The following is a 15,121-nucleotide window of genomic DNA, read 5'->3' on the forward strand; positions in this document are numbered from 1 at the left end:
GTAAAAGCAGGGTAACCGGTGTAAAAACGGAGTAATATCGGTGTAAAAGCGGGGTAACTGGCGTAATAGCAGGGTAAACTGCGTCCGCTTGGAGTATTAACTTTAAAGATTATAAAACACTAAAAATGTCAGTTCTTTATGAAAATTAATAAAAAATATCATTTATTAACAAGTATAGTGATCGAGTAAGTACAAATATTCATAAAGTAAAATATTTTAACATCGGTCTAGAATATTTACACCGGAAGCGGTGTTATTTTAACACCGGAGAATTTTTTTTAACACCGGTACAGAATATTTACACCGGCGGTGACGTTATTTTTACACCGCTTTCGGTGTTGAAATGTAACACCGCCGATTTTAACACCTACACCACTTGGACTTACCCCGGTGATTTTTTACAGTGTAGTAACTATTACTATGCCAACATAGGAATATTTCCGATGTAAACATAGAGAAATTCCCTATGGAAATTTAAGAAAAAATACTATGTATTATAGGAAAAGTTCCTATGTTAACATAGTAAAAGTTACTGTGACACCACAGGAAACATTCGTACGTCAGCATAGGAAATATTACTATGTTACCACAGTAAATTTTACTATGTTACATGGTGTATTTTCTTATGTTCACATAGGGAAATTTCCTATGTCAACATAGGAATAATTCCTATATAACATAGGAAATTTTACTTTGCAACAGAGGAAAATTACCTGTTTTTTTTTCTCCGTGTAACAGATCCGAATTACGGTAAATTTTCGTAATGTTCCTAAATTTTCACAGAAATACGGGGGTTACGGTAAATTACGACCATTTACGACAAATGACGTCGATTTACGGCAAAATTTGCGGCAATACTGCGGTATTTTACGTTAAAAGTGCAGTATTTTACCGTAATTTACGTACTCCAAAATTACCGTAAATTGCCACGGAGGCGGTATTTTACCGTAATCTACAGAATTATACGGCAAAGCGGTAATTTACCGCGTTTTACGGCAAATTTGCCGTAAATTACGATATTTTGCGGTAAAATACGGTAATTGGCCGTAATTTGGATCCGCTAGGGCACATTTTACACTAAAAAATACTGTTTGCTTTTGACTCGAAAAAAGTTCTAAAAGTTGACGAAACTTTAATTCAAGTCGAAAAAATCGAGATCTTATCGAACTATCTTCGGCAAATCGATAACTTTAGAAGAAAATAAGATGAAGCTAGCCTGAATCAAGTTTCATTTTTGACCCGGGAAACGACCTCAAGGGGGATGTTATATATTTCATTAATTATTTGAATATCTTTTCTCGATATAAACCGACAGACAGGTTACTTTGTAATATTTAATAAATAAGTGACATCCATTGGAGAGTGATTACATCGGTCAAATGCTAACTTTATAGTTCGCTGTATTTAATAATAAACATTGAATTTAATTTTTTATTATAACTAATAACAGTAATAACTGACATATAATCGATTTCGGATGTGAATTAATTTTTAAGCTGCAGAGTAAATTTGTTTTTGACTGCTGCAGTTAATAAATAAATGTGTCTATAAAAGTTAAATGTATTATCAACAGAATTAAACCCGTTAGATGTTCATTTATTATTATATTTTATTAATATAAAATGTAATGATTTAGGTAAAATTGAATAAATTATATATTCTTTTATACAATAAATTAATCTACCATTTATTATTGAGAGCAGGAAATTTTTAACAAAATGACATCCAGTTGATCAATAAAATGAAAAGTTTATTTTTCAACATAAAATTAATTTTTTAAATAAATCTACTATCTTTTTTATTTTATATTGAATATCGTTATTGTTATTAGCGAATATTTTGACTTATTGTGTTTATTTAAATAAATTTAGATTAATCCTGATGACCTCTGAATTTACAAATAAAACCATGTATCAAGTTTTATTCTACGGCGCTGTACTATTTAATACTCTCAATTAAATATATTTTACATTTTCAAAAATTTTTTAATTTCTAAAGCTTTCATAACCATACTATCTATAAAATCATTATCCGAGAAAAAGTGGTCGGATCTGATTATACACAATTATCTCTAAACTGTTAGTCATAACTAGATCCAACTATTGGCAGGATCCAGCAATGTACACCCTGGTTAAAAATACCGATTGAAAAGAATTGAGAAGCGATCACTCCATGCAAACTGTATATCTATATGAATCGTTTATTTGAGAAACCCCATAAGTCATGATTTTTACGAAATTGGTTTTTTTGCATTTTTGGGTTCTTTGGATGTCCCTCCATAGAAATGGAGTTTTTAGTAAAAATGCATTGTCTGTAGAAATTGATGAGTAGATTTAAACAACTGTTATAAAGATAACAAATATTATACTTCGATGTAGTGAATTTTTTCTTGTTTTTAGTATTATGAGTTAAGTAAAGATGGTTACTTGAATTTAATTTTTTTTTCTCTCCGTGCAGAATTGAACCATATCTAGAAACAGAAGAGTAATTATTCATTTTTGCCCCGTTTTACTTACCCCTGATTAAGAAAAATGATTTAATCCATGCTAAGTGTATATCTATATATTATCCGATTCAAATTGTTTTAAATCATTTCAAATAATTTCTCTTAATGAGGGTCAATAAACGAGTAAAATTTATCAAATAATTCTCGCCGTGGATGAAAAAGAAAAATAATAACGAAATAAAAAAAAATGATATTTAACATGAGAGTTTGAGGTGTGCACTTTTTGGCGACCTTTCAAGCATTTTTCATATTACATATTATGAGATTCATTTTAAAAAGTACCGATTCTATCATTTTTTCTTCATGTCTAAAATTTGCTAAAAAAAAAACAACTTTTTTATTAAAAAATATGTATTTGTTTCAAGTTTATTACGAATTTCAAAGCAAATCAAAATATTTAGAGTAAAACATAACAGCAGAAAGTTTATCATAATAAAAAAAAATTCATGATACCTGTCTTGTTTCATAAAAAAATATGTTTTTTATTAAAATGAATTGTTATCCCTTGTATACGTCACGGTGATTACGAGGCACGTTAGGTCGGATATATTCATAAATATACAAAACTTTTCAACTGGTGGTTCATTTTTTTTGTTATCCTAAAGTAATTAAGTCGTATAACGTTATAATTTTCAGAAAGTTGCGTCGTGAGACTTTTTGGTATAGTCAAATTTTGTGAAGAAATACTACTAAAACAAATTTAGTTTTATTAAGTTACGAACTCGGTAATTGATAACTTTATTTTGTTCTATACAAATATACGTAAAATATATAGTAATATAAAATATAATAAGCAATTGCTATTATAAAAGTTGTGAGTAATTTTCTTGTCTCATTTTAACTTGTTCGTCATTTAGATAATATCTCAATACTGCTGCGTACAACAAAACAGCCCTCTGACTCTACAAGTCTTGAAGTAAAAGTAATTAATCTTGATTAATGAGGTACATAACTTTAAAAAGCTTCGAATTTAAACAAATTACCCTACTCTATTTCAATATTATTTCCCTCGAGGTGTAGACTTATTTATTATTTTTATTTTACGACGATAAAAGTCTTTAGTAAATGAAAAAAGTTGTGAGCTAAATAAAATATAAAAAGCATAAATAAATAACATAACTAAAGGTTCAAGAAGTAACTAGAAAAAATAATGTTCAAAAATCTAAGTTTAAACATCAAAGTTATACTCATTTGGATGGACGAGTACAAAGTTTTAGTTTCGTAAATGGCAATCATGGATGGAAAATACATTTTTAAGTTTCCACTTTCCATAAGTTCACCTCCGGTTTCCCCATTAAGGATAGAGCCTTACTGACATAATTGAAAATCGATTTCCATCATGTTCTTCTTCATCATCTTCTTTATTCATCATCTTCTTCGTCTTTTTAATTTTTTTTTTTTATTTATTTATTTCTTTTTTGTATTTTTTCTGCTACGTCTCCACTCTCGACGCTTATGTTTAGATCACCATTTTTTTTTCTTCAATTTTACGTGACGCAGCAGGGGATTTATGGGATAAAGAAAATCCACGCTTGCAATACTATATAGAACTTCTTTGACGAGAAATACGTCAAGCACAATTTCATATATATATTTATATTAAGGTAGATATATCATATAATCCTCATGAAAAATTCACTGAAAAATTAATATTAAAATTTATTACATCCATTCTTCGTCATATTGGTCGTTTATTGAATTTCACTTGTGAGATTTGGCGGTAAATTAATCACCCTTGATAAATGATAAAATAAGTCTATTGATAACTGAAGATATACATTAATGCATTTAACAAAAACTGAATTCATAATTTCAACTGACATTTATTATTTAAATATTTATCACTGTCTTAATTTTTACTTTCATTAATTAAAGTCAGATATAACTATTTTCTAGTACGTTATTTAATGAAAAAAGTTTTTTTTTAATAAAGTTTTAGATAACAATTCGAATTTCCCACCTTAAATAATCACTATAAATCGAATTATTTTGATTAACACGCGTGTGTACTAGGGATGGAAAGATCTATCAAAGAATCGATTTTCGATTCCCACTTCGAGTCTGTTAATTTCGATTCTCAAAATCGATTAATCGACACAAACATTCGATTTCAATCGATTTTTGCGTGAAAATTATCATGTAGCAACATTTAAATGTTTTTTATCCGAAATTCATACTTTTTTGAAAAAGCAATATGAGAATTCGAAATAAATCGTGGATGTGTTTTTCAACAAAGAGTATAACATGTAAAGGAATCGAGTGAATAAGTAATGATCGGGTCCAAGACCTCGCTGATTGGGGTGGAATGCCCCACATATTACTGTCCACTGCGATTCTGCATGCAGCTAATGTGGAATTTATTTAATGTTTGGCTGTTATTTAACATTAACAAAAATGTATGGCTTTTTTGAAGTATTTTTATATAAATATAATTTAGATGCTATTAAAATTGTAGCTTGAATCAAACACTTCATTTTTATTATATAAAAATACAATTTTTGGGTAGTTTGGTTCTATATTAATACTTCTAAAAGTAACTGACTTTTTCATTTCTGTCTTCAAAATTTTCATAAATTTCCTTTAATTTTACGCTGATCGTGAATCAAACAGATGATCTGATATATATTTTTTCGCAAATTTGCGCTATGCACAGTATCTCCTTTACAAAAAGGATTAGCCAATCATACGATTTATTATTTATCTATTCTAACTGTGTTACCGTGCAAAATTTCAAAGTGCATCAAACACTTTATTAAAATGAGTCACCACCTCTCGACCCGTTTAAAAAAAAATTTACATATAATTACACGTAATTATAAGCGAAAAATGGCCACTTTGTCTCGGACTAATTTATCTATAAGTCAAATGTTAAGAATCGATTCTTAATTGACTTCAAAAACTAAAAGTCGATTCTAAGAAATCGATTTTTTTGAAAGAAAAGTCGATTCTCGATAAGAATCGATCGGAATCGACTTTGCCATCCCTACAACACACGATTTGTGTTGAATTTAACACAAAATTTCTAACTGTGTAGAAGAATAATAATGTTTTAAATTATTATAACTCATATTTATTTAACGATTACTTATCATTTTTTTTTGTTTCCTAAAATTGAGGTCTCCGTTAAGTTCGTTGTAATTAAAATTTTATCTCAATATACATAAAAATTTGAAAACCTGTTAAATTATTTCAACGATACAGAGCTTTTGAGAGCGAAAAATGACTATCTGAATGATCTGTTGAGTAATTAATTACTGATACTCAAAAATTAAAGAAAACAAGTGCGCAGTTAAGACCTCAATGTTGAATATTGCATTTAGTGGTATCATTTTTGATTTAACCGACAGGAATAATTTATATCATATTTTATTTTATATAATTCTCATAGCTGCTGTTTTAATTTCTACAATTAAATATTTTTAAACAATTCATTCCATCAAAACGTTAAAAATAATTTTAATTTATTAAACAATGTTTAAATAAATTTAACTCGGAATAAGTAAACTTTCCCACATAAAACATTTAAATTCACAATTAACTAATTTATTAATTAAATAAATTTGAAATAACTATAAAAATAAATAACCATCTATTGATTATAAAATCAAACATAAATAATTATATATACCAAGAGTAATTAAAACTCACTATAAAAAAAACAAACAAGTATATTTATTAAATTATTTGTACATTCCACTTAAAGAAGACGTTAATTAAAACGTAAACAAACGATAATTTAAAAGAAAAAAAAAAGAAAAAGATTTTTCTTTACAGTTCCGTGTCTGACGACATAGTCACGTTAAATATAAACCACAAGTCCGCGCAAGACGTATAATAACGTTAAAAGATTTCGCAATTCTGAATTAAGGACTTTCCATCCCAGCTTCTCGCCAAGCCAATATTGTGTTCATGTCGGTGATCCCGCGAGTACTCCACGGTTCAAGGGGATCTGTAGGCGATGTTGGAGTTGAAATGCTCTCCTGACTTTCATTACTGGCTTTCGTATTAACTTCTTTTGGTGATACTCTGTTAAATAAAAATGATAAAATAAATAATTCAGATGTAGATAATAAACAACAGCCACCACAACAATAAAAATAAATAAAGTCATGTAATATGATGATAATAATAATAATAATGAGCAACCTAAAGTCAGTACGTGACTGCCCGAGTATTACTGCCAAATTTATAAAACATGATTTGAATTTAATTGTTTATTTAAATCTATACTCTCAAGTTAACTCTAGAATCTTTCGTTTGTTTCTGTTATCATTGAAATTTAATGAGACAAATCTCATTATTAACTCGCAAACTTATTTATTTCGATGATTGTATAATCATGGGATTCTTAAAAAAAATCTACACTCGGTCAAATTTTTTTTATAAGTCGTCTAATATATTTTTTTTTACTGATACCAAATTAATATTTATAATTTTTATTATCATAGAAGACATGGCATATATTAAACATTTTTTTGTGACAGACACTTGAAATCTACGACATTTAGCGCCTATAGCCGGCAGCTAAAAATATTAGATAAGATACAGCTGGTAAAAAAGATACCTAATCGTTCTAATAGTGACGTCATCATCGGATCAAAAAATATTTTTCTCACCTCCGGGCGGAAAGCGTCAACTTTCGTCCCGCTGTGCAAAACGAAGTTGCCGCTTTCCGCCTCCGTCGAGGAGAAAAATAGTATACACTCCTCGGGAAGTAAATAAGAAAGCCTCAGATCACATGTTTGTTGACCTCGGCTTCGCCTCGGCCAACAATTACATGTGATCTGAGACATTTCTTACTTTACTTCCCTAGGTGTGTAAAATACTATTTTGGTTACATGTGCGATAGCAAACGACAAAAAAATATCGAAGTAACTTAACGAGCCATCTTGTGACAAAATTTATCATCATATTAATGAATACACCTACCGACTTCTCTCTAATTTTCAACAAAAACTCAAAACAATCTTACCAAATAAATAAACGCGGATTTATAACCTGCCATTTATACACTGTAAAAAATCACCGGGGTAAGTCCAAGCGGTGTAGGTGTTAAAATTTTCGGTGTTAAATTTACCCCCGAAAGCGGTGTAAAAATAACGCCGCCACCGGTGTAAATATTCTGTACCGGTGTTAAAATAACGCCGAAACCGGTGTAAATATTCTAGACCGGAGTTAAAATAACGCCGCCGCCGGTGTAGATATTCTTTACCGGTGTTAAAATATTTTATTTTGGGAATATTCTTACTTACTCGATCACTATACTTGTTGATAAATGATATTTTTTATTAATTTTCATAAAGAACTGACATTTTTTGTGTTTTATAATCTTTAAAGTTAATACTCCAAGCGGACGCAATTTACTCCGCTTTTACACCGGTTATTCCGTTTTTACACCGGTATTACTCCGTTTTTACACCGGTTACCCCGCTTTTACACCGGTTTCACTCCGCTTTTACACCGGTTACCCCGCTTTAACACCAGTATTTTTAACACCGGTGTATTACTCCTCCTACACCGGTGTAATTTCATTTTAACACCGGGCGGAGTTAAAACGAGTCCATTTTTAACACCGCTCTTTTTACAGTGTAGGCACTAAATAAATACGATCGTCTTTTTTCCCGCGTAATTTAAATAAAATTCGAATGATATAGATAATTTGATTTATCTCGAAATTTGGCAATTAAAAAGAGTTTGAACTATGAAAAGGCACAAATTCAAGTCAAGACCTTTCTAATGATATCAAATTTAATAACATTAACCAATTCTATCAAATAAATATGGTTTGAACAAAATTTTCCTTATTCTCTTAATAATATAGATAATAATAATAATGATAATAAAGCATAACAAATAATTCTCTTTTCTCTTAGTTTCCTGGGTGTAATCTTTGAGCGAAACAATATGAGGCATAAAATTATTCGGTAAATTCAGACAAACGAGTCACGGTGAATTTCCTTGGGTTGGTTGGTTGGTTGGTTGGGTAGTGAAAGAAAATTTTGTTTATGACGGTTAGCAGTTGCCGCTTGTGTGGTTGTTGGATTTTCCGTTTCTCATTTTCTCTTTTTAACTTGACATTGTTTTCTTTCTTTATTTTTTATTTTTAGTTGTTTGTAAAAATACGAGGCCACAGCGTAGTAGTGTTCTCGACCCGAAACATTGTTTTTATTTTTATTTTTTTTTATTTTATTTTATACTACTCATTTATTCATTTTTTTCTCACTTATTTTTAAACAATTTTTTCCTTACTTACGCCCACACAGAGAAATATTTTTTTATTCAAAGTGCTAAACAAGATCGCGTGCAATATTCCTCGGTGAAGGCCGGGACAAAGTCCGCGGGTTGAGAAGAGGAGGACAATGGGGACCACAGAGAAAAAAGAGAGAAAAATAAAATTGCCGCGTTATCGTGCTCGTCGGTTTGTATGATATGACTTTAGTACATATTGTATATACATATATATATAGTTAGTATACTAACAATATAGTTGTGTAGTTATAAAAAGAGTAAGATTTTAGGAGGTACCTGTTTTTTCCAGTTTTAGCACGACGTTTGTGATTTTTATTGACATTTTGCTGGTGGTGCTGATGGTGATTCCTGTGTTCTCTGTTCATCTCAAGCTTCTCATTTTCCCAACGACCCTCTTTAACGTCTGATTTCACTCGCTCGAGTTTATTTTCTCGGTTCATCTCAGATGATGACGACGCAGATGACACCGTTGTCTTTTCGAGCTTTGAAGTGGATTCGTTTGCACAACCGTTTGTAAGAATAACACGACTCTGTGGATTCTGGTTCTCTTCTGATGAAGAATAATAATCGAAACCAACACTAACGCCATTATGAGTATTATCCACACGTAAATTACTTTTTTTCGTGTATCTAACACTTGCTGATTTTATTCGACGTAATCTCGATTCCGTACCCAGTAAATTGCCTTAAATCAATAAAATATCAGAATATTTACTTTTTAATCGAAGCTGATACATTCCACAAGCGGTCTGTATGTCAATACTTAATATAAATTATCACCATATATATTTTAACGTCTCGGTATAGGAAAGGAAAATGTTTTTCAAATAAAATCACCTTTTTTCTAAATAAGCCGTTTTTTAGCATCATACATATATATAAGTTGTGTCATTTAATATTTTTCGGCGGATAAAAATTAAACAAAAAAATTTTTTCAAATTTTTGGGTTCACTTTAGACGACTATTTAATGCATTAATTTTTTTGTATGTACGAAAAATGTGAAATTTTAATTAGAATTTTGAAAAATTATTCTGATTTTTATAAACATTGACTACAAAAAAAAAATCCTTTATTGTCATCTTTACTATCTGACATTTTTTTAGTTTTTCTAGTCTTATCAATCGTTCAGCTTTATAGGGCATTAAATTCTCTGCACAAAAGCCCTTTGTCAACTTTGTATGTCAGACGATTTTTTAGTTTTAGCGATGGAAATTTAATTTTTTTATTGACAACCCGATAAAGTCACCACTAAACATTTCACGTTACACAAAAAAAAAAGAAAAAAAAAAAAAAATTGAATATTAATCGAAAATCGCATTGCCCAAAAAAACCTCTGGAACAAATTGATGAGGTCAAAATATAAAAACTTTTAGGACTTTTATCTAAATATTACATAATAATATCACAGTAAAAAACGAATCGTCAAAGTGTGAAAAAAGCGTGTGTTAAATTTCTGAGTGTTGGATTTTTAACACTTTTGTGTATCTTATTATATCGCAATCGATTGATTTTTTAACACACGAAAATGTTATTTTGTACGTAAGCAACACTTTTTATATGTTACTGTTAAATCAACACACAAAATATGTTAAAAGTAATCTCGACCACCACAAAAGAATTTTTGGAAAATTTTTTACTTTTCACGGTAAAAAATATTGTGTATCTGTGTTAAAAACGGTCGGTGTTAAATTTTTTGTGTTGATTATTTTGTGTCAAATCAGCACAATTCTCCATGTTACTTCAAAATTTGTAATCGATTTACTCTTCAACACTTTAAAAGTGTTACTTAGTATAAAAATCGATATTATCAACATTTATTAAGTGTTACTTTAAAATCAACACAAAAAAAGTTTTGAAGCGACAGTTGAATTGTGTTAAAAAAATATCTTTCTTCTATTCACGCTGGAAGCGCCATTATGCATCAGTTTTGCTTGGTTAGTTATTATTTTTGTGACATTGATTTTATTTATTTTCAATTAGACATAAAAAAATAAAGTTGACAAAGTTCATGGTTCGTATGGTTTAAAAAAAAAAAAAATGTTTAAAAAATTGCATCTGTGGCTTTTTTACTTTTCTACGTGCGCACATTTTTATTTTTTATTTTTTTTTCGTAATTGATTTGTTGATAAAAAAATTCTAAAATTGTTAACTGTTTGCTAACTTTAAGATCATGTTTACTATCACAAAATAGTTCAATGTCAAATAATAATTGTTGACACTTTTGATAACTTAAAAATAATTCATGGTACAAAAATAAAATTTAAACGTTAACATTTTTTTTTTGTGTCGCCATTAACATTTAAAAAGTGTTGGAGCTACTTTTCATATTACTCGAATTGTGTGTTGAAATTTTAACACAAATTTTGTGTTAAAAAATAACACAAATATTGTGTGGACCGTTTCTAACATACAGATTCTGTTGATTTTAACACAATATTTTCTACTGTGTTGATTTATATGTGTGTAACTTTTTCAATACTCACGACATGTTAAAATAACACATAAATAAGTGTAAACCGTTCGTTTTACACACGATATGTGTTGATTTTGACGAATCCTTTTTTTCGTGTAGTATAATTTATTTTAGATTTTCCCTCTGTAGTTTAAATGTATGCACGTTAATAGTTAGATGACCTTTTAAATATAAACCCAGAAATCATACGAGTGTGCAAAAAAAAATTATATTTACTGATCGACGTACTTTTGATCGTAAAGTATAAAAAAAAAAAACTTCCTTTATTTGAGTTTTAACTGAATTTTCCCTACGCCCTTATGGTACTCAAAAATTATAAAGGCGTATAAAAAAAATTTATTTACTGATCGATGTTTTTATTCTTCTCACAGAAAAAATTGAAAAGTATTTTTTATTTTTATCAACTTTATTATCAATGAATTTTTTTTTATGGTTCTCGGGTGTCATAAATTCGTACCCGGGGCAAAATGGAACACTGAGGCAAAATAAAACACCATTATTTAGATAAAGAAAAAAAATTTATCGTTTAAAAATGCCGAGTTATAATTTGTAGAAGAAAATAGCGCAAAAAAGTCAGCCTGTACATTGCTGCCAATTAAAGATTCATTTAAAAAATTTTTTCTGTTATATGTGTCGCAATTATTTTATTCGAATAAAAAATGTTTTTTACGATTTTACAAATGGTCGATTTATACGAGTTGATCAAACTACCCCATTCTTTTCCCAAATAATGCCGTTTCATTTTACTCCAAAAATCGAAGTACACAGAGAGAAATTTATGGTAACGATTACAATAAATTATGGGAATGGTTCCCATAATGTGTGGTAACCGGTTTTACTGAAATGTCGATTATAGTAACCGTTACCATAATATTATGGTAATGATTACCATAATAGTATGGTAATGGGTACCATATATTATGGTAACGGTTACTATAATCGACATTTCAGTAATACCGGTTACCATACTATTATGGTAACCATTACCATAATATTATAGGAACCATTACTATAACATTATGGTAACCATTACCATAATATTATGGTAACCATTACCATCATATATAGTCATGGTTACCATATGTTATGGTAATGGTTACCATACATCATGGTAATGGTTATTATAATATATGGTAATGGTTACCATAATATTATGGTAATGGTTACCATAATAGTATGGTCATGGTTACCATAATAGTATGGTAATGGTTACCATAATATTATGGTAACGATTACCATAATATATGGGAACCATTACCATAATATTATAGTAACGATTACTATAATATTATGGGAACGATGACCATAATATTATGGTAATTATTACCATAATTATTTCACATGCTATATGGGAATTGTTACCATAATTATGGGAATTATTCTCATACTTATGGGAACTTTTCCCAGAAAGTATGGGCCTATATCCCATAATTCCAAGTAATCATTACCATAACGGTATGGGATGATATTTCATAAACGTACTAGGAACGGTTACTATAAATTTCTCTCCGTGTATGTAACTTAACTTTTAAACTAAATCGAAATTGAATTCTAAATAATTCATTTTTATAAAAATTTAGATTTCCGTTGAATTGTAACCGAATTACATTATTTTTAGATGAAAGGAAATGGTAGTAGGTCAGATATTTTTGTATTGGGTATTGAGTTACAGACACACTACAGTTAAAAATTAAGCATAAAAAACATATATCATACTTCCACAAATATCGTCACTAGACTCCTCAAAGAATTTATCTTTGTCACTAGCAACAGGAGTAGATTCAGCAAAGATATCAGCAGGCGCAAGTCCCAAGCCAAAGGTCTCTAAAATAGAAGCATCAAGTTTAACTTTAACTTCGCTTGAAATTCTCGCCTCCTCAGCCATTCTAAGTAAAGCCTCGTGCTGCGATTGTGGACTCTCTGACGCAATGACGAGATTCAGTAAAGGATCCAGTTCTTGTTGTTGCCGTTGCTTTCCACTATCGTCTATTGCTGGTGGCTCGGACCAAGACTCAATGAGTTGATTCTGATCCACCCGGTTTACTCCACTAATGGGATTTCCTAGAAAACGTATATCGTTTCGAGTGAGGTCAAAAGGAATAGAAAGAGAAGAGGTAGAGGTATAACCAGTGGTAGTAGTAGTAGCACACTATTCTATACATCGTATCGTATATCCTGTATCCTAGAGTATCCACATAGAGAAAGAGTAAATCTACAATATACGATACATGATACTGCTGGAGATTCATAAATGAAAACTCAATTTCCGTGGCCCCAATGTCGAGCCCCGGGCAGGAGAAAAAAGATGCACACAATACGTTCAGATAAATAAATATGGAAAGAAAAAATAAAAAATAATAATAAAGTCTTATCCTCAATTGGTTTTGAGATCTTTTATGGCCACTACTAATCTCACTGGCCGATATATGGTATCATTTGTATGATGAGTTTTATTTATACCCATCTCAATAACAGTTGTAGCAGAGGATATTGACGATTCAGTGATTGTCATTGGAAGACCTTTTGACTGATAGTTGCTTGTAGTTTTCGATATTGGGGCAATGGTACTTGTTATTCCTGTGGCTTCTACCGTTGGGTCAATGTCGTGGCTAAAGGCCATTACATCCAATGCTGCTGTTAAAGCATCCCCAAACCCAGCGGTTGTTGATGTTGATACTCCTAGCCCTAGACCTGCTTCTGATTCTGGCCCTGGTGCTGATCCTGATCCTATTGCTGGTGCCGCTGGTGGTATTACAGATGTTGGTTCTCCTGATATTTGCCCTGAGATTTGTGGCTCGTTCATGTGTGGACTGAATACAAAGTAATGAAGAAATATATAAAAAGAACGAGAGAAAATAAACAGAGTGGAAAAAGGGTAAAGGAAAATAAGTTATATATGTATAGATGTATATTTTATTTACCTAGCTCGAACTGGTGTTGAAATAGATGCACGACCCCACATTATACACCTCAACTCTTCGCCTGTCATTCCACGCTTACGAAGCGCGTTTATTGTCACTTTGCCCACACGCTTATATATAGAAAAATTTAATTCATTTAGAATATACTTTTTTTTGTTTTTTATTTTATTAGGTGCTAAGTGCTCAGTTTGTAATGCAGGGTATTATTAACCAACTAGCTTTTGTACTGACCTTCCAATTAGCCAAGGCGCCTTTTCTCTGTCTGGCCCTTGTCTTGGATTTACTTTTAATCACCATGACACCTCGTTGCTCTGAAGCCGGATTATTTGGGTCGTCTCCCGGACCTAATTTTATACTGTATTCTTGTAGGTAATTGTGAGCATCTTTTTGTGATACTGCGCGCTCTAGAGATACCACTATTTTTGCCCACTGAAAAATTCATTTTTTTATATTTTATTCCAATTAGAAAATTTAGTTTTTTAAGGGGGGGCCACTAGTGTGGAATTTTGTAAAAATCAATTTTTGTTTTGTATATTTCGATACTTTATACCTTCAAAAATAGCATACCACACAGTAAAAAAGGATTCGTCAAAATTGACATTTGTCGTGTGTAAAACGATCGATTGACACTTTATTATATGTTATTTAAACATACGTCGTTTTTGTAGAAAAAGTTCGACTTGCGTATGTTAAAAGTAACGCATACGAGTGTCAAAATTTTCGATGACGTAACCTTCAACTTCGAGAATTTTGACACTCATATGCGTTACTTTTAACATACGCAAGTCGAACTTTTTCTACAAAAACGACGTATGTTTAAATAACATATAACAAAGTGTCATAAGTAACGTATACATTAAGAATGTATTTCTTTCTCTTGACAACTATTTTTGGTTTTATGTTACTCGAAAAAAATTTTTTAAAGCGTAAAAAATCGTTCACTCTCGATTACCTTAATTACTAATTGTTAT

At 30.3% G+C, this 15,121-nt stretch overlaps 1 protein-coding gene across 1 annotated transcript in view; it reads right to left on the reverse strand.

Moving 5' to 3' along the window:
• Positions 1 to 6,173: 6,173 nt before the first annotated feature.
• The window catches only part of LOC130664273 (uncharacterized), a 43,492-nt gene continuing 34,544 nt past the window's right edge, over positions 6,174 to 15,121 (reverse strand). Inside the window, exons 8-13 of the mRNA XM_057464162.1 lie at positions 14,382 to 14,579; positions 14,151 to 14,260; positions 13,690 to 14,039; positions 12,946 to 13,290; positions 9,032 to 9,440; positions 6,174 to 6,532 (exon numbers count right to left, since the gene is read on the reverse strand). Coding sequence (XP_057320145.1) covers positions 6,370 to 6,532; positions 9,032 to 9,440; positions 12,946 to 13,290; positions 13,690 to 14,039; positions 14,151 to 14,260; positions 14,382 to 14,579 — 1,575 coding nt within the window. The 3' untranslated portion in view covers positions 6,174 to 6,369. The remainder of the gene's footprint in view (positions 6,533 to 9,031; positions 9,441 to 12,945; positions 13,291 to 13,689; positions 14,040 to 14,150; positions 14,261 to 14,381; positions 14,580 to 15,121) is intronic.

Source organism: Microplitis mediator, chromosome 1 (genome assembly GCF_029852145.1).
Source record: "Microplitis mediator isolate UGA2020A chromosome 1, iyMicMedi2.1, whole genome shotgun sequence".
NCBI lineage: Eukaryota > Metazoa > Arthropoda > Insecta > Hymenoptera > Braconidae > Microplitis > Microplitis mediator.